We start from the raw sequence: 14,451 nt of genomic DNA on the forward strand, positions 1-14,451 counted from the left end.
TAGTTTAAAGTCTACTCTTCCATTTCACAACAGACAAACCTGTTAGACCAGATCTTCTAATGATCCAAGCAAGCCTGACTATTGAAGGCAGCAGTGGAGCTTTGTCTGCTTTAGCCAGCTGGATGATGCAGGCCAGTGGTGGATAGATGCATCACTTGTTTAACAGAGGATTGCAATTGCAGGGAAGTGGAATAATTCCAGCATGCCAGATTGACGATAACGTAGCAGAGAGATAAAACTCGCCACCCAGCAAGGCTCTTACACACACTATTGACTGTATTTCAATCGTAATAAAATTAATTAACGAGTAAGGGGGGAAAGCTTCATGAGCAATTGACTCCTATAATGTTTAAGTATAAAAGAAAATGTTGAAATTTTGATTTTTTAAAATTGCAATCTATTTCAGACATGCTAACAACCTTGGATCTCTCTTGCTTTCTTGCATCATCTCAGCGTTATAGTATTCAGTGTAGAATATACTAATTATTAGCTTACATTCGTTACATAATGAGTGTTAATCTTATGATGATCATTTTCAGTATAACAGTACACAATTGTAAATTGGAACAATGAAGACAAATAAAGCAGAGCATTGTCCTTTAAAACTGGAATGTGATAGATTTTAGTCCAAGAAAGTTATGCTTAATTTACATTGATCACAGTGGGACTAAAGTCACAACTAAAATTTCCCTTTACTTTCAAGACAAACTAAGCCTAACATTTTCCTAACAGCTTCACGATCTGTCCTTCCAGGGAGCACTCAGGGCTGATTTCCTTAAGAATGGATAGGTTTGATCTTCTTGCAGTCCATGGGACTCTCAAGAGTCTCCTCCAGCACCACAATTGATGCTTTTGAATTGTGGTGCTGGAGGAGACTCTTGAGAGTCCCATGGACTGCAAGAAGATCAAACCTATCCATTCTTAAGGAAATCAGCCCTGAGTGCTCCCTGGAAGGACAGATCGTGAAGCTGAGGCTCCAATACTTTGGCCGCCTCATGAGAAGAGAAGAATCCTTGGAAAAGACCCTGATGTTGGGAAAGATTGAGGGCACTAGGAGAAGGGGACGTCAGAGGACAAGATGGTTGGACAGTGTTCTCGAAGCTACGAACATGAGTTTGACCAAACTGCGGGAGGCAGTGCAAGACAGGAGTGCCTGGCGTGCTATGGTCCATGGGGTCACGAAGAGTCGGACACGACTAAACGACTAAACAACAACGACAACATTTTCCTGAACTGAGATCCCTATCTACATTACCTTTCCTTGGGTAATGGTGCATTTAGTGAAAAGGAAGGGAGCATAGCTGCCAAGTTATCCCTTTTTTAAGGGATTTTCCCTTATGCTGAATAGGCTTCCTCGTGAGAAAAGGGAAAACTTGGCAGCTATGGAAGGGAGTCCTATCTATTGCATAATTTCAATAGGATCCAAGGAAGTAATCATAGCAAGGGGTGTCAATTGTACAAGCTTGGCTTGCCTCATAATGGAAACACATGGGCCCCCTCCACAAGTTGCAGGGATTCAATTTTTAAGTTTTTAATTAGGTACTAGAACTAGAAGCTTGAACTGAAAGTTCCTGCTGAACTTCCAGATCACATTCACCTCGTCCATGGAGCTCTCTTTCACTCACTGGGCTTACAGCTCCAGAATCTAAGGAGGAATAGCTTCTTGTATGAAAATCCAGCCTTCCTGATACACAGGCTCACACTTCCAGCCTGCAGCTTTGGTCTCCTCTCCCCCATCACTTTCTTTCTTCCAGTCAAGAGGAAGTTGCTGGGCAGGAAAGGAAAGGAGAAAGGAAGAGGAGAGGAGAGGAGAGAAAGCTAAAGTGCTTGATGACAGAAATGGCTGGCTGGGTTTGTCAGAATTCCAGCCTTTACTCTGCCACCTTCACAACAGTTCTGAGATGCCACATGCAGACCAGCAGCTGGATTGTCAGACTGTCTCTCTCTTTTAAACTATTTCCGTGTAGGCTGAGCGAAGGGATAATTTATTGTCCATGTTAACAAGCTATTCACAATGGAGACAACCATTTCCAGTCCTGTTACATGATCACATGCTGGAAAAAACAAGAAAGAAAACTCTTGCTAAAGCCACTGTTGCAGGCTGATTTAGTTAAAGCCCACTTTCATTCACCCCTCAAGCTGTTTGCTTTCCCTGTGGAGCAGGTGAGCACGCTTCCCCTCCACCATCCATGGAGAGTGGATTGGATTGCTTTAAAGAGCAGCTTGATTCTTCCACAAAGGAAGGAGAGAGAAGAATTGAGCATACAATCCTCCATAAAGGGACCACAAACGACTCCAGGGTTGTGGCACTCATCTCGCTTTACAAGCCGAGGGAGCCGGCATTTGTCCACAGATAGTTTTTCTGGGTCATGTGGCCAGCATGACTAAACCGCTTCTGGCACAATGGAACACTTGACACCAGAGCAGCGCACAGAAACGCTGTTTAACTTCCCGCCGGAGCAGTACCTATTTATCTACTTGCACTGGCATGCTTTCGAACTGCTAGGTTGGCAGGAGCTGGGACCGAGCAATGGGAGCTCACCCCATCGCAGGGATTCGAACAGCCAACCTTTTGATCGGCAAGCCCAAGTGGTGGTTTAGACCACAGCACCACCCACCTCCCATACAATCCTCCATAGGGAGCACCCATTACATTTGGTATGGGACAGAGGGGGGGGAAGGTACATGCCGATTACAAATTGGGTTACTGGCCTTGCTACAAGCAGGCACTGGTGATATCCAGGACCATTTATGGTCAGCTTGCACTTGACGCAGATCATTACTTTATGGGTGCTGCAGGAGGTGCTGCTGCCAAGTTTAAACTCAGCTGCTGCATTTATTCTTTGGACTAGCAGTCTAGTGAAGCTGCATGTGCCCATATAATAATAATAATAATAATAATAATAATAATAATAATAATTTATTATTTATACACCACCCATCTGGCTGGGTTTCCCCAGCCACTCTGGGTGGCTTCCAGCAGAAGTATAAAAATACAATAATCTATAAAACATTAAAAGCTTCCCTACACAGGGCTGCCTTCAGATGTCCTCTAAAAGTCTGGCAGTTGTTTTTCTCTTTGACATCTGGTGGGAGGGCATTCCACAGGGCGGGAGCCACTACCGAGAAGGCCCTCTGCCTGGTTCCTGAACTTGGCTTCTCGCAGCGAGGAAACTGCCAGAAGGCCCTCGGCACTGGACCTCAGTGTCTGAGCAGAACGATGGGGGTGGAGACGCTCTTTCAGGTATACTGGACCGAGGCCGTTTAGGGCTTTAAAGGTCAACACCAACACTTTGAATTGTGCTCGGAAACGTACTGGGAGCCAATGTAGGTCTTTCAAGATCAGTGTTATGTGGTCTCGGCGGTTGCTCCCAGTCACCAGTCTAGCTACCGCATTCTGGATTAGTTGTAGTTTCCAGGTCACCTTCAAAGGTAGCCCCACATAGAGCGCATTGCAGTAGTCCAAGCGAGAGATAACTAGAGCATGCACCACTCTGGCGAGTCTCCTCCATGGAGGAGAACTCTGCCATTTTTTGAAGCTAAACTTGATGGCTTTTTAAAGTTCAGAAAAGCTTACGGAGGCTAGGTCTACCGACGGTTCTTACCATAGGTATGTAGAATCTCCATGTACCAAGGTAGTTTACCTCAAGCTACCAGATGCTTGCAAATAGAATAGTCACCAGCCTTATGCCCCTTTTGTGAATATACAGAGGCCTCTAACTGGCCACCTTTAGAGACAGAGTGCTTGAATAGATGGATTCTTAGTCTGATCAAGTGGTGCTAAGCCAAGGCTATTAGTTTTAGGCATTTGATAATGCTAAACCCCAAACAAGACACCAGCATTAGAAGTCTCTGAATTCTCTTCTACCCTGAATTAAAACTTGGTCTGAAGAATTAGCTAAAGTTGGAGCTGGATGACAAAAGACCACTTGTGCAGACTACCCCATGGAGTGAAGGTGGACTCTTGCTCCCCAGCCTGAGGCCACATCCTCACTGTGCATTTAAATCACTATCATGCTACTTTAACAGTCATGGCTTCTCCCAAAGAATCCTGGGACCTGTAGTATGTTAAGTGTGATGAGAGTTGTTAGGAGATCTCTATTTCCCTCACAAAGCCAGTTTCCAGAATTCCATGGAAATAAAGACTGATGGTTAAGCCACTTGAAGAATTGTAGCTCAGTGAAATACAGGTCCCCTTACAACTCTCAGCACCCTTAACAAACTAGTTCCCAGGATTCTTTGGGGAAACCATTACTTAAAGTAATATAGTGGCTGTTTAAAGGTATGGCACAGATGTAGCCTTAGTTTTCCATGGGGCAGCTGCCTTAGAATGAGCCAGACGATTAGTCCATCTAGCGAAGTGTTGTATTCACTAACTTGAAGCTGCTCTCCAGGATTCCACGCAGGGGTCTTTCCTGGCCCTACCTAAAGATGTGGAGCATTAAACATAGGACCTTCTGCAAGCAAAGCAGATGGTCTACCGCTGACCTATGGCCTTTTTCAAAGCAGCTCCTTAAGAAAATGTTACTCAATGGCTTTGCTAGGGAACTGTTTTGAAAAAGGCCATAGGTCAGCGGTAGACCATCTGCTTTGCTTGCAGAAGGTCCTATGTTTAATGCTGGGGAGCGATAGTAGCCCAACCTCACAGGGAACCACCTCCAGTTTTCCCAAAGGCAGCTCTTCAAAGCAGCTTTGCTTTCTTGTAGGCTGCTATCAGGAGCTGTCCCAATTGGTTCGGGAATTACTTACCGATTTTGGAGTAAACAGCTCATCTTGTTTCTGAGTCAATCTAGTGGGAACCAAGGACAGACCGTACATCTCTAGCCTGATCCAAATACATTATTGTGTAATATTTGAGGAAGAGTGAGGACTGAAAGCTGTATGCTTTGGCTACAGGCTTGCAGCAACCCATTCAGAGGAGCAATGTATGACTAGTTCCAAGCCCTTTTATATAAAGGAGATTTCTGTTAAGTGCAGTATAGCTGCAGACAGGGCCAAACCACCCCTGAATGGTTCCAGTGGCCAAACTATAGTGACATAAGCACAAACCAACTGGGAGTAGGAAGATTACTGTAGGCAAGCCACAAAGGATTAAAATAAATGAGGCAGAAGTGAAGAACAAACAAGAGAAAGAAGAATCTAATAAAGCTGAACAGAACCACATGTCTAATTTTATTAATCTGCAAAAATTACATTGCAAATTCCCAGTGAAGATGTGTTGCTAGTTAAGAACACTCCCATCCCTCTTTTGTTCTGTGTAGCAAGCAGCATAAATTATTATTTTATTTTAAAAAACGACGAAGTAAAACGGTCTGATTGTTCCATTTCTTAATACAGAAAAATGAGACATATTTCTTTGATATAGGAATATTTCCGTTATCCATAAAATTGGCAGAATTATGTAATCTTGTTTGCATGTCTTGAGGCGGATTGCACAAAATGAACTAGTTACACATAATTCGCTGCAGTAAATGGGGTAGGAAACGTTTTTGGCTTAGCGGTCAAGCCAGCCCTACAAGCCAACTTTCAAAAGTGAGCAGGAGCACAAAGCAGTCAATTATCTGACATCTGGTGATTGACATGGGTCAATGTGTTGTGCTTCCAAAATGCCTGGCAGTCAGCTGGTTGTCAGGCAACTGGGAAGCTCTGAGCAAGGAGCTTTGCAAACCATGTGCTTGGTGCTTGGAAAGTGCTTGGTGTGTTTAAAAGTGCTTTACTATTATAGAGAATAGTCAATATAGTGATAGTGACAAATGTACTGTTTATAAAAGAAAGCCCCCAAAAGAGTCACTAAATTGACTGTACGTACAGTAGCCACATTTGAGCAGACATTCTGTTTCTGCAGCACCATGTTCCTTGGTAGTAATGCTGAAATTAAAAATCATCAAACTCCGAGGTTATAAAGTGAATTAAGGCAGAACACAACTTCACATGTTGTTAATGTATATATTACACCAAGAAAGAAGTAAAGCCATACCGTTTCTACCATAATAAGTATTCCAAGAAGGGTGTACTACTGTTCCATGTGCACGAAACCTTAAAACATCAGATTTTGAAGACAAATAATGTAGGGCACGTTCCACTGAATGGTAGCTGCACATAGGAAAGGGATATTAATTTGTATACTCTAATGAACTCTCCACTGGCAACCTTAAAGTTAATCAAGTGCAGGCTAGCTCAATATATTCTGATACAGTCTCTAGGTGGCACTGTTCCTTAAAAGTTACTACGGTAGTAGTGTTAGCAGCAAGGACTTTTCTCCTTAGCTACTTCTGGATAGCACAAGGCACAAGGACTGACTGGTAGAGTCCTCCCATTATCACTTCTGTGAGTGTGTCAAGAAAAAGGGAAATGCAAGTGAGCAGTTGAGGTGTTCTAAAGGGGAGGAAGGTATACCTGAGGTTCAGATGATTCTTTCCTTCCCACTCCTTATTTTATCCCACCCTGGCAAAGCAGTTTTGGCAGCTAGGAGTGAAGGGAATGAGTGGCAGGGAGAGGACCTGCTCAATTCTTTTCCTTTTTATGATTCCATTCACTAAAAATTATCCCTCAAAGTTTTTTCTCTCTCCCCCGTGGAGGAACAGACATGGGAAACTGTGGGATAACTAGCCTCATATAACCAACATGCTTAAGTCTATAAAAAGGGGTTAACACCATAAAGGTAAAGGTACCCCTGACCGTTAGGTCCAGTCGCGGACGACTCTGCGGTTGCACGCTCATCTCGCTCTATAGGCCGAGGGAGCCGGCAGCTTCCAGGTCATGTGGCCAGCATGACTAAGCCGCTTCTGGCAAACCAGAGCAGCACACAGAAACTTCGTTTACACCATAGGCATAGCTAAATCATAACCCCTCACCTTGAGATGAAGCTAGTCAAGCCTATTGTTCCCCTTCAGTCTACCAGAGAAGTGCAGTGTGTAAAAGGGTTTGAGATGGTTGCTCCAAGTTCAGACTGCATGGCTCTAACAAGCCTTCCTTGAGTACCTATGCCAATTTAGGAACTTTCACCACTGTAACGAAGCCACGTTTTACTGCCTAACTGAGCACATGAACCAGACCTTTGAGCAGTTTGTAAGTAAGCCATTCTTAACTTACCAAACATGTAGTCTTTTTCCATGCTAGGGGAAGAGAGAGAACTTTGGAAGGAACATAGAAAGGCATAACAGCCTACATTTGCATGCTTTACGTTGCTGCATATTTTGAGAATTTAAATCTCTGCTGGGGTTATCTCACCAAAGAGGAATTGCCCCAAACTTGGATCTTGGCAATCTGGAATTCTCCTTTTCATATACATATTTTTTTTTGCTTGCCAACCAACAGAAACATCACATGGAGCTTGATGTAATATTAGCAGTTCCTACAGCAGAAGAAAATTAGTGCTTGTGGGCACAGTACCGGTAAGTAGAGGTTTCTGAAGGTCTTAGCTCCCATCTACAGTAAAGAGCCTTGACCCCATTTGAATGCAAAATAGCACATGAGCTGTATGGCAAAGGTGGTTATGGAATTGGGCTGGATTGAGTTGCCCATCACTGTTCTATACCACTTTCACTCTTTCTGTATATTATACATATTGAACAGAGAGAAAGAGAGAATCTGCGTAAGAAGAAACTTTCTCTATAAAACAGAGAGCCTGTAACCAAGCTTAAAACAAATGGACACTTTGACCATGATTTCTGTCCTATCGGGGACAGAGTGAGGAAAGTTAACTACAAAAAAGAAGACTTATGATAAAAAGGATAGCTAACTAGCTGTGGGTTAAACCACAGAGCCTAGGGCTTGCCAATCAGAAGGTCAGCGGTTCGAATCCCTGCGACGGGGTGAGCTCCCGTTGCTTGGTCCCAGCTCCTGCCAACCTAGCAGTTCGAAAGCACGTCAAAGTGCAAGTAGATAAGTAGGTACCACTATAGCGGGAAGGTAAATGGCGTTTCCGTGTGCTGCTCTGGTTCACCAGAAGCGGCTTTGTCATGCTGGCCACATGACCTGGAAGCTGTACGCCGGCTCCCTCAGCCAATAACGCGAGATAAGCGCCACAACCCCAGAGTCGGTCACGACTGGACCTAATGGTCAGGGGTCCCTTTACCTTTACTAACCTTTACTAACTTTGAACATTAGTTATCAGACAACCTCCTTCTCCTCATCTCTTTCCTGTTTCTGTTGGAGCACCAGCCCTTGCACATCAAGACAAATGGGCAGCTGCCAGTAAGGGCAATTGTGTGAAGACAGAAGCTCTCAGCTTGCAGCTGGCATTCCTACTCCATCCCCCTCCTGGAAAGCCTTCAATAGCTTATCCTACCAGCCTTGTCTACTAACCACCGTCCTGAGACAATAGCTATATAGCTCTTTTCTGCAGCTATACCACTAGGGTGAATTCTTTTTTACCAAGTATTTTAGGGCACAGAAACAAAAGCACTTATTTTTACTATGCAGCACATGTTGTTAGAAGTGGGAAGAAAGAAAAATAGTTGTAAGGATGTTCGAGGCTAGAAAACATTATTACTAATGAATTGTATCAGCTTTATAGAGAATATATTCTACAAATTGTTAAAGCAGGTGGGCTTTTTACAAGAGTGAGTTCAGCATTGCGTAGTGGCTTTGTATTAACACTGCCCTACTGGCCACAACTTATTAGAAAATGTGGCTTATGTGGGCAGCTATTTTCACAGTTGGTGCGAGTATGAAGAGGCAAAACAATTTGGGACACAAGAAAGAGATGCAATGGAAAGAATACTTATAAATACAGTAAGATGATCTGATGTTACTGTTATTGGCATTCAGAAGGCTGTGCCTGTATATTTAAGAGAGTTAATATCTTTAAAAGACATTGTTAATGCAAAATATCGACCAAAAATTTCATTCCATATTGAGAAGCAATCAACACTATAGAGCAGAAGTCAGCAACCTTTTTCAGCTGTGGGTCGGTCCACTGTCCCTCAGACCATGTGGTGGGCCGGACTATTTTTTTTTGGGGGGGGATGAATTCCTATGCCCTACAAATAACCCAGAGATGCATTTTAAATAAAAGGACACATTCTACTCATGTAAAAACACACTGATTCCCGGACCGTCCATGGGCCGGACTGTGAAGGCAATTGGGCCACATCTGGCCCACAGGCCTTAGGTTCCCTACCCCTGCTATAGAGAATATGGTGTTAAGACAGAACAAAGTATAATAATTATAAATTAAATGTATCAGTAGCTCTTTTTATACCACAACAATTCAAAGCAACTTACAAAACAACTTTTAAAAAATGCATACGTTAAAACCAGGAGAAAAAAAACACATTAAAACACTCCACCCACTCTAAAAGGCCATAGATTGTTAAAAGTCAAATGCCTGGTTTAAAAAGGAAAAGGAATGTTTTTGCCTGAACTGCCTTGAAGCATAACTATAACTCATCACTATGTGTCTGGGTTTTTAGGAAGCGTTCAGAGGGGGAAAGGCAAAATGAGAAACTACAAAGCACTGCTCTTCTATGAAAGGGTATTTGTAATGGCACTGGATAGAAAAAGTTAGCAGGGAACCTTACCTTTTTCTCTGCAGAAGGCGGAAGTGTTATAGATTATACTGTATGTCACAATGAGTGTGCCCCTTATGTGAAGAGTTTTGAAGTCGGTGAGCAACCTACAAGTGACTACCAACCTCTTTGACCTATCCCGACTAACTAGGAAGAGACTCTTGTGAGCTTCCAGTATGAACTCCAGCCATGGCCCAAATGGTTTTCCAGACAACTTTGGTACAACAGAAGGAACACATTCCTACATGCGTTAACCAAAAAAATGCATTGGCTCTTAAAAACCCCCAACCCTGTGCTTTTTGCTAAGGTACAGAGTTAATATTCTGCAAGTAGACTTTTTCTCTCTGAAAAAGCGATATTCCTACTGCCTTTGGCAGTACTGTAAAAGTAGGAAGAAAAACAATATTACTACACACGTTAACAGACTATATAACTTTATTTTTTATTTTGTGTAAGCTAAGAGGAAATTTATACACTGAAATTTCAAAAAGACCTCAGGCATGCACATAAACCTTGTTAGAGGTTGTTCTACATAGCATTCTCTTTTTTCCATAGGAATTTCCCCAACATTTACAACCCATAGTTTTACTGTACATACAGCCTAAACCATAGCAATCTATGATTATGTCAAATTTACACTGTGCAAAATCAAAATATAGGGATAGTGGTACAATAACAAAAAAATGTAACAGGTATATTTCAGTGTAAGACATTTAGACAGTTTTGGTCCTTCCATCCCAAACCAAATTGATTAACACATAGATCTCGAGAATCAAGTGCTTAGGCAGTGATCACTTAACTAAAGAGAATTGACAGCAAACCTCTTGAAAGGCAATGATGATGAATCCACACTGTTAGAAGTCAAAAAGTTAAGAAATAAATAAAAAAATCAACCACGTAGCCCCATCCCACCCCTTCAAAAAAGAAAAAGAAAAGAGCCACTTGAGATGAAGAATAAGAGAAGGTTCAGCTTGCTTAAAAGAAGACTACTGAAAGATCATAAGCTTTAAAGCTTTCAGTAAAAGGATTTTCATCAAGGGTACGTTATTAAATTGGGTGGGGTGGGGGGTGGGCAAAGGGAAATTTCATGAAGAGCAAAAGTTGGAAATTTCAATTTTTAAAAATTGTTTAGAAAGTTTTGTAAGGACACTACCAGTGTATTCCACAAAGACAAAATGGTTACACCCCAACACAACAAAAAAGGATAAATCTTCAAAAAAGGTTCAATCCTCTCCAGTTATTTACATTTGTCTAATATAAATTTAGGACTCCAATATGTAAATAAATATACATAAGTATGTATACCTTTCTAGTGCTGCTTACCAACAAATCATCTGAACTTGAATTATTTTTAATTGAAGCAAGATCACTTCATAGGACCCAGAAAGGGGGGCTAGGGCAAGAATCAATGGAAATTGTCCAATTCACTTCACCTTAGTCTACCTTGCCTTGGCAACTTCTTGAAGGTGTTAATGTGGCTGGGAACATCAACACCTTGGCATGCATGAAAGATAAGTCAGGTAGGCTAGAAATCACCTTGGCAGCCTCTTCACTGAGTTGTTCTTCCTTTTTGGGCTTTCTATTAAAAAAAAGTTAAAAGAAAAGTTACTCAGAATTGCTAGAGAAAGGTCTTCAGATAAGGCAACCTCTCTGAAGGAAAGTTGTGCCATACACTTCAATATTGCCTCACATGGCTATGGGTATATGGGGCTTATTACAACCCTGGCAATGAGAAAACTGGTTCTCTCCTCACATCCAGAATTTCATGTATATTCAATGCTTCATTCGGAACTGTTAACAGGTCCTTAACACAACTGCCAGAGGATCAAATCCCACTACCTATTAACTAAATATGAAATCAAAACCCTTAAGTTACTGCATCCACAATTGAAAGGAAATAGAATTTGAAATCTGTTGAACTCTTGAATCTTATATCATGTTTGTTAAAATCACTGTGGAAAGATGCCTGAATAGAGGAAGTCATCTTAGCCAATGTGTTTCCCTATAGAAGATACAGAATTTGTATCTGAGCATATCCAGGAGCTTAAGAGGATGAAATACCTTTCAACCACTGCTGAACAGGGTTGTGAGGATACCCTTATTTTCACAGAAAACCTTACGTGAGACAACCCCCCCCCCAAATTTCTACTTTTGAAATGAAATTCATGAACACTAAACAGAGAGGGCATGTTACTATGACTAGAACCTGGCGTTTCTTGCAGCCCACTCTAACCCCAAAGTCCCTAAAGTTCAGACTTCTAAAGAGGAAAGTGATACCAGTTATCCATATTTCATTAGAATCTTGTGTTTAGTTTACAATTTTAGAAGTGCAGACTCTTTGCAGCACAACTCTCAAGGGAATTCTTAAATGGACATGGCATAGAACAGAAGGAAAATGTCAGCACAGGTGACTGCAGAAAGCTTGATTTCAAGATAACACGAATAATTGCTCATTTTGCTCTGCACAGCCCATAGGTAAAAGTTTACTATTTGTACAAGGCTACAAAGATACAGTCTATGAACCAATCTAGCCTGTACTTTCTTCAAGTAATAACCTCTTACATATATTTACAATACTGAAGAAAAGTCTTTTTTCTTCTAATTGTTTCAACACAGTAAGTTTTGCTGTATAATACTAGCTTGTATACCTGCAGGAACACATTCCTAAACAATGCCAGGAGAGAACTGCATTTTCACTGGCTTGGCTTACCCACAAAATATATATGTAAGGAATATACTAAATAAATTTTTTAAATAAACTTTTAAAGTTAGTTTTTATTAAAGTTTTTTGTGTTACAAAATGAACAGATAAAGAGGGAAAGGTTGTCTCCACTTTCAATTACTAGTCTTTTTCACAGTTCGTTTACATTTAGTGAGAGCACTTTTGTCATAGACATCTTCCATTTCGGGGGAAAGGAGAAAGAGAGATGGGATATTGTTCTTTCGGTCTCTTGCCTATTATTAGTGTAGAGGGTTTGTATCAGCATCCCGTGGCTAGGTCCTTTGTTTATGCATTTATTTCTTTTTATTGATAATGTGAGAGGTCAGGGGGTCCCGAGCTTGGTTGGCTGTGTTCAGTTGATTGCAGTGCGGCTTGTTTGTATCTCTCTCTCTCTCTCTCTCTCTCTCTCTCTCTCTCTCTCTCTCTCTCTTCTTTCTCTGTGTGTGTGTGTGTGTGTGTGTAGGTTGTTGGGTCAGGTTAGCCGCCATATTGATTTGTATGCTGTTGGGAGGGAGGGATACGTCATTGTCCTGTTGTGCTGTGTATGTGAAGAAGAGGCGCTACACCGGGGTGAAGGTATCCTTTGTTTGTCCCTGTACTAGTTTGAGTTGGTTGGCTAACTTCTCTAGTAGGGCAGTTTTCAATACATTTTTGTACCAGTGGTCTATGTTCACTTCTGATAGGTTCTTCCAGTGTCTAGTTCTACCTTACGGCTGTCCTTGAGTACCTTTGAAATAGAGAGGACAACCAGGTTTTAGGGATAGGGGCCCTTTATATGATGTTATTGAACAGAACTTTATGAGAGTTTCTGAAGTGTCAGTGTGGTTTGTTGCAGTATTACACAAAAGCTTGCGCCACTCAGCTAAGAATGCTTGAATTTACCTCTTCCCTTTGCTAGATTCTGATGAGGACTAGATTCTAGATTACTAGATTCTGATGGCAGAGTGCAAGCCAACTAAGACTGGGATTATTTCTAACATGGCAGTGTAAGAGTAAAACACATTTATATGTATTTGTGTGTGTCTGAGTGCCTTTTGTGATTTTTTTAAAAAAATCTATACATTATCTGGTTTTCAACAACAACTAGCATACCCAATACCGCATACTTGTTACAAACATGTAAACAACTGTACAGTAGAAATGCAATCAATAAATATTTATTCACACTTATTTGCAGAGGCAGGATCACATCGGTAGCTGTAGTGCACCCCGCTCCTCCAGTTTTCGTGAGGAAAAGGGGAGAGGGGGTGGCAAATATATTCTACTTGTTGCCAGTGATCATTTCAGTTCTCATTATGCACAACCCAGTAGATAACTATAGGGACATTTTCACTGAGCGACTTCTTATGATACCTGTGCCAAGCCAAAGAATCCATTATACAAGTGTTATGCAATTTTGTCTACTACAAATCAAGAAACCCCTCCCCCTCATTCTATTTTTGTGACATCTTCAGGGTTCATCTTTGTTCTGTAGTGCAGGTTAAGACTAACAAATATTGCATTTCTGCAGGCTGCCATCAATGCACACTTCAAAATACCTAAACACACAGTGCTACTGCATAAGGAAACAAATTTATTATAGCTTTGCAGTGCAAACTTGTGCATTGTAACCACCATAAATTGTGGCTATGGCTCCAAAGCAATGATTCTAACCCTGCTTTCTTTCCTCAGGAGGATATAATTACACTGCTCTGAGAGGACTTCACATGGGGGGGGGGATCAGTCTCTCTCCTTTGTATGAAAAGTATCACAAGTAATACAATTGATTCCTTTGGTGTCGGATTATGAATATAGATGCACCACGTGCAGTAGAACACAAATGCGAGGGGACACACACACATGCCTAATTCTTACTCCTTTGACCAACCATGTATAAAACCTACTCTCCATTCTAGTATGTGTGCTTATGTAGCACCAGTTTCTTTTAAGTTTATGAACATAAGAACATCTAGCTCACTATCATGCTTCCGACAGTGGGTTTCCCAAAGACATTTGGGTGGTTATGAGCAGAACTTGAAGGCAGTAGACCCTTTCTGCAACAACTGGTCTTCAGCAGCAAACTGCCCTCTGAAACTGGGTTCTGGGTTCACAATTCCTACTGTACATCTTAGCAGAAAAAATAGAGTAAGGAATATAGTATCATGCCTCAGAGCCATTGATATCTTTCCAGGCTTTTCTCTAGTTCCCTTTTCATGCCTTCTAAGCTAGTGGTTATAG

General features: G+C 41.6%; 1 protein-coding gene across 2 annotated transcripts in view; it reads right to left on the minus strand.

The window, feature by feature from the left end:
• Nucleotides 1–863: 863 nt before the first annotated feature.
• The window catches only part of AFTPH (aftiphilin), a 47,152-nt gene continuing 33,564 nt past the window's right edge, over nucleotides 864–14,451 (minus strand). For both annotated transcript variants that reach the window (XM_035110253.2, XM_035110252.2), the window contains one exon: nucleotides 864–11,091. In XM_035110253.2, the coding sequence (XP_034966144.1) occupies nucleotides 10,947–11,091 (145 nt within the window). In that variant the 3' untranslated portion in view covers nucleotides 864–10,946. The remainder of the gene's footprint in view (nucleotides 11,092–14,451) is intronic.

Source organism: Zootoca vivipara, chromosome 3 (genome assembly GCF_963506605.1).
Source record: "Zootoca vivipara chromosome 3, rZooViv1.1, whole genome shotgun sequence".
Classification (NCBI taxonomy): Eukaryota; Metazoa; Chordata; class Lepidosauria; order Squamata; family Lacertidae; genus Zootoca; species Zootoca vivipara.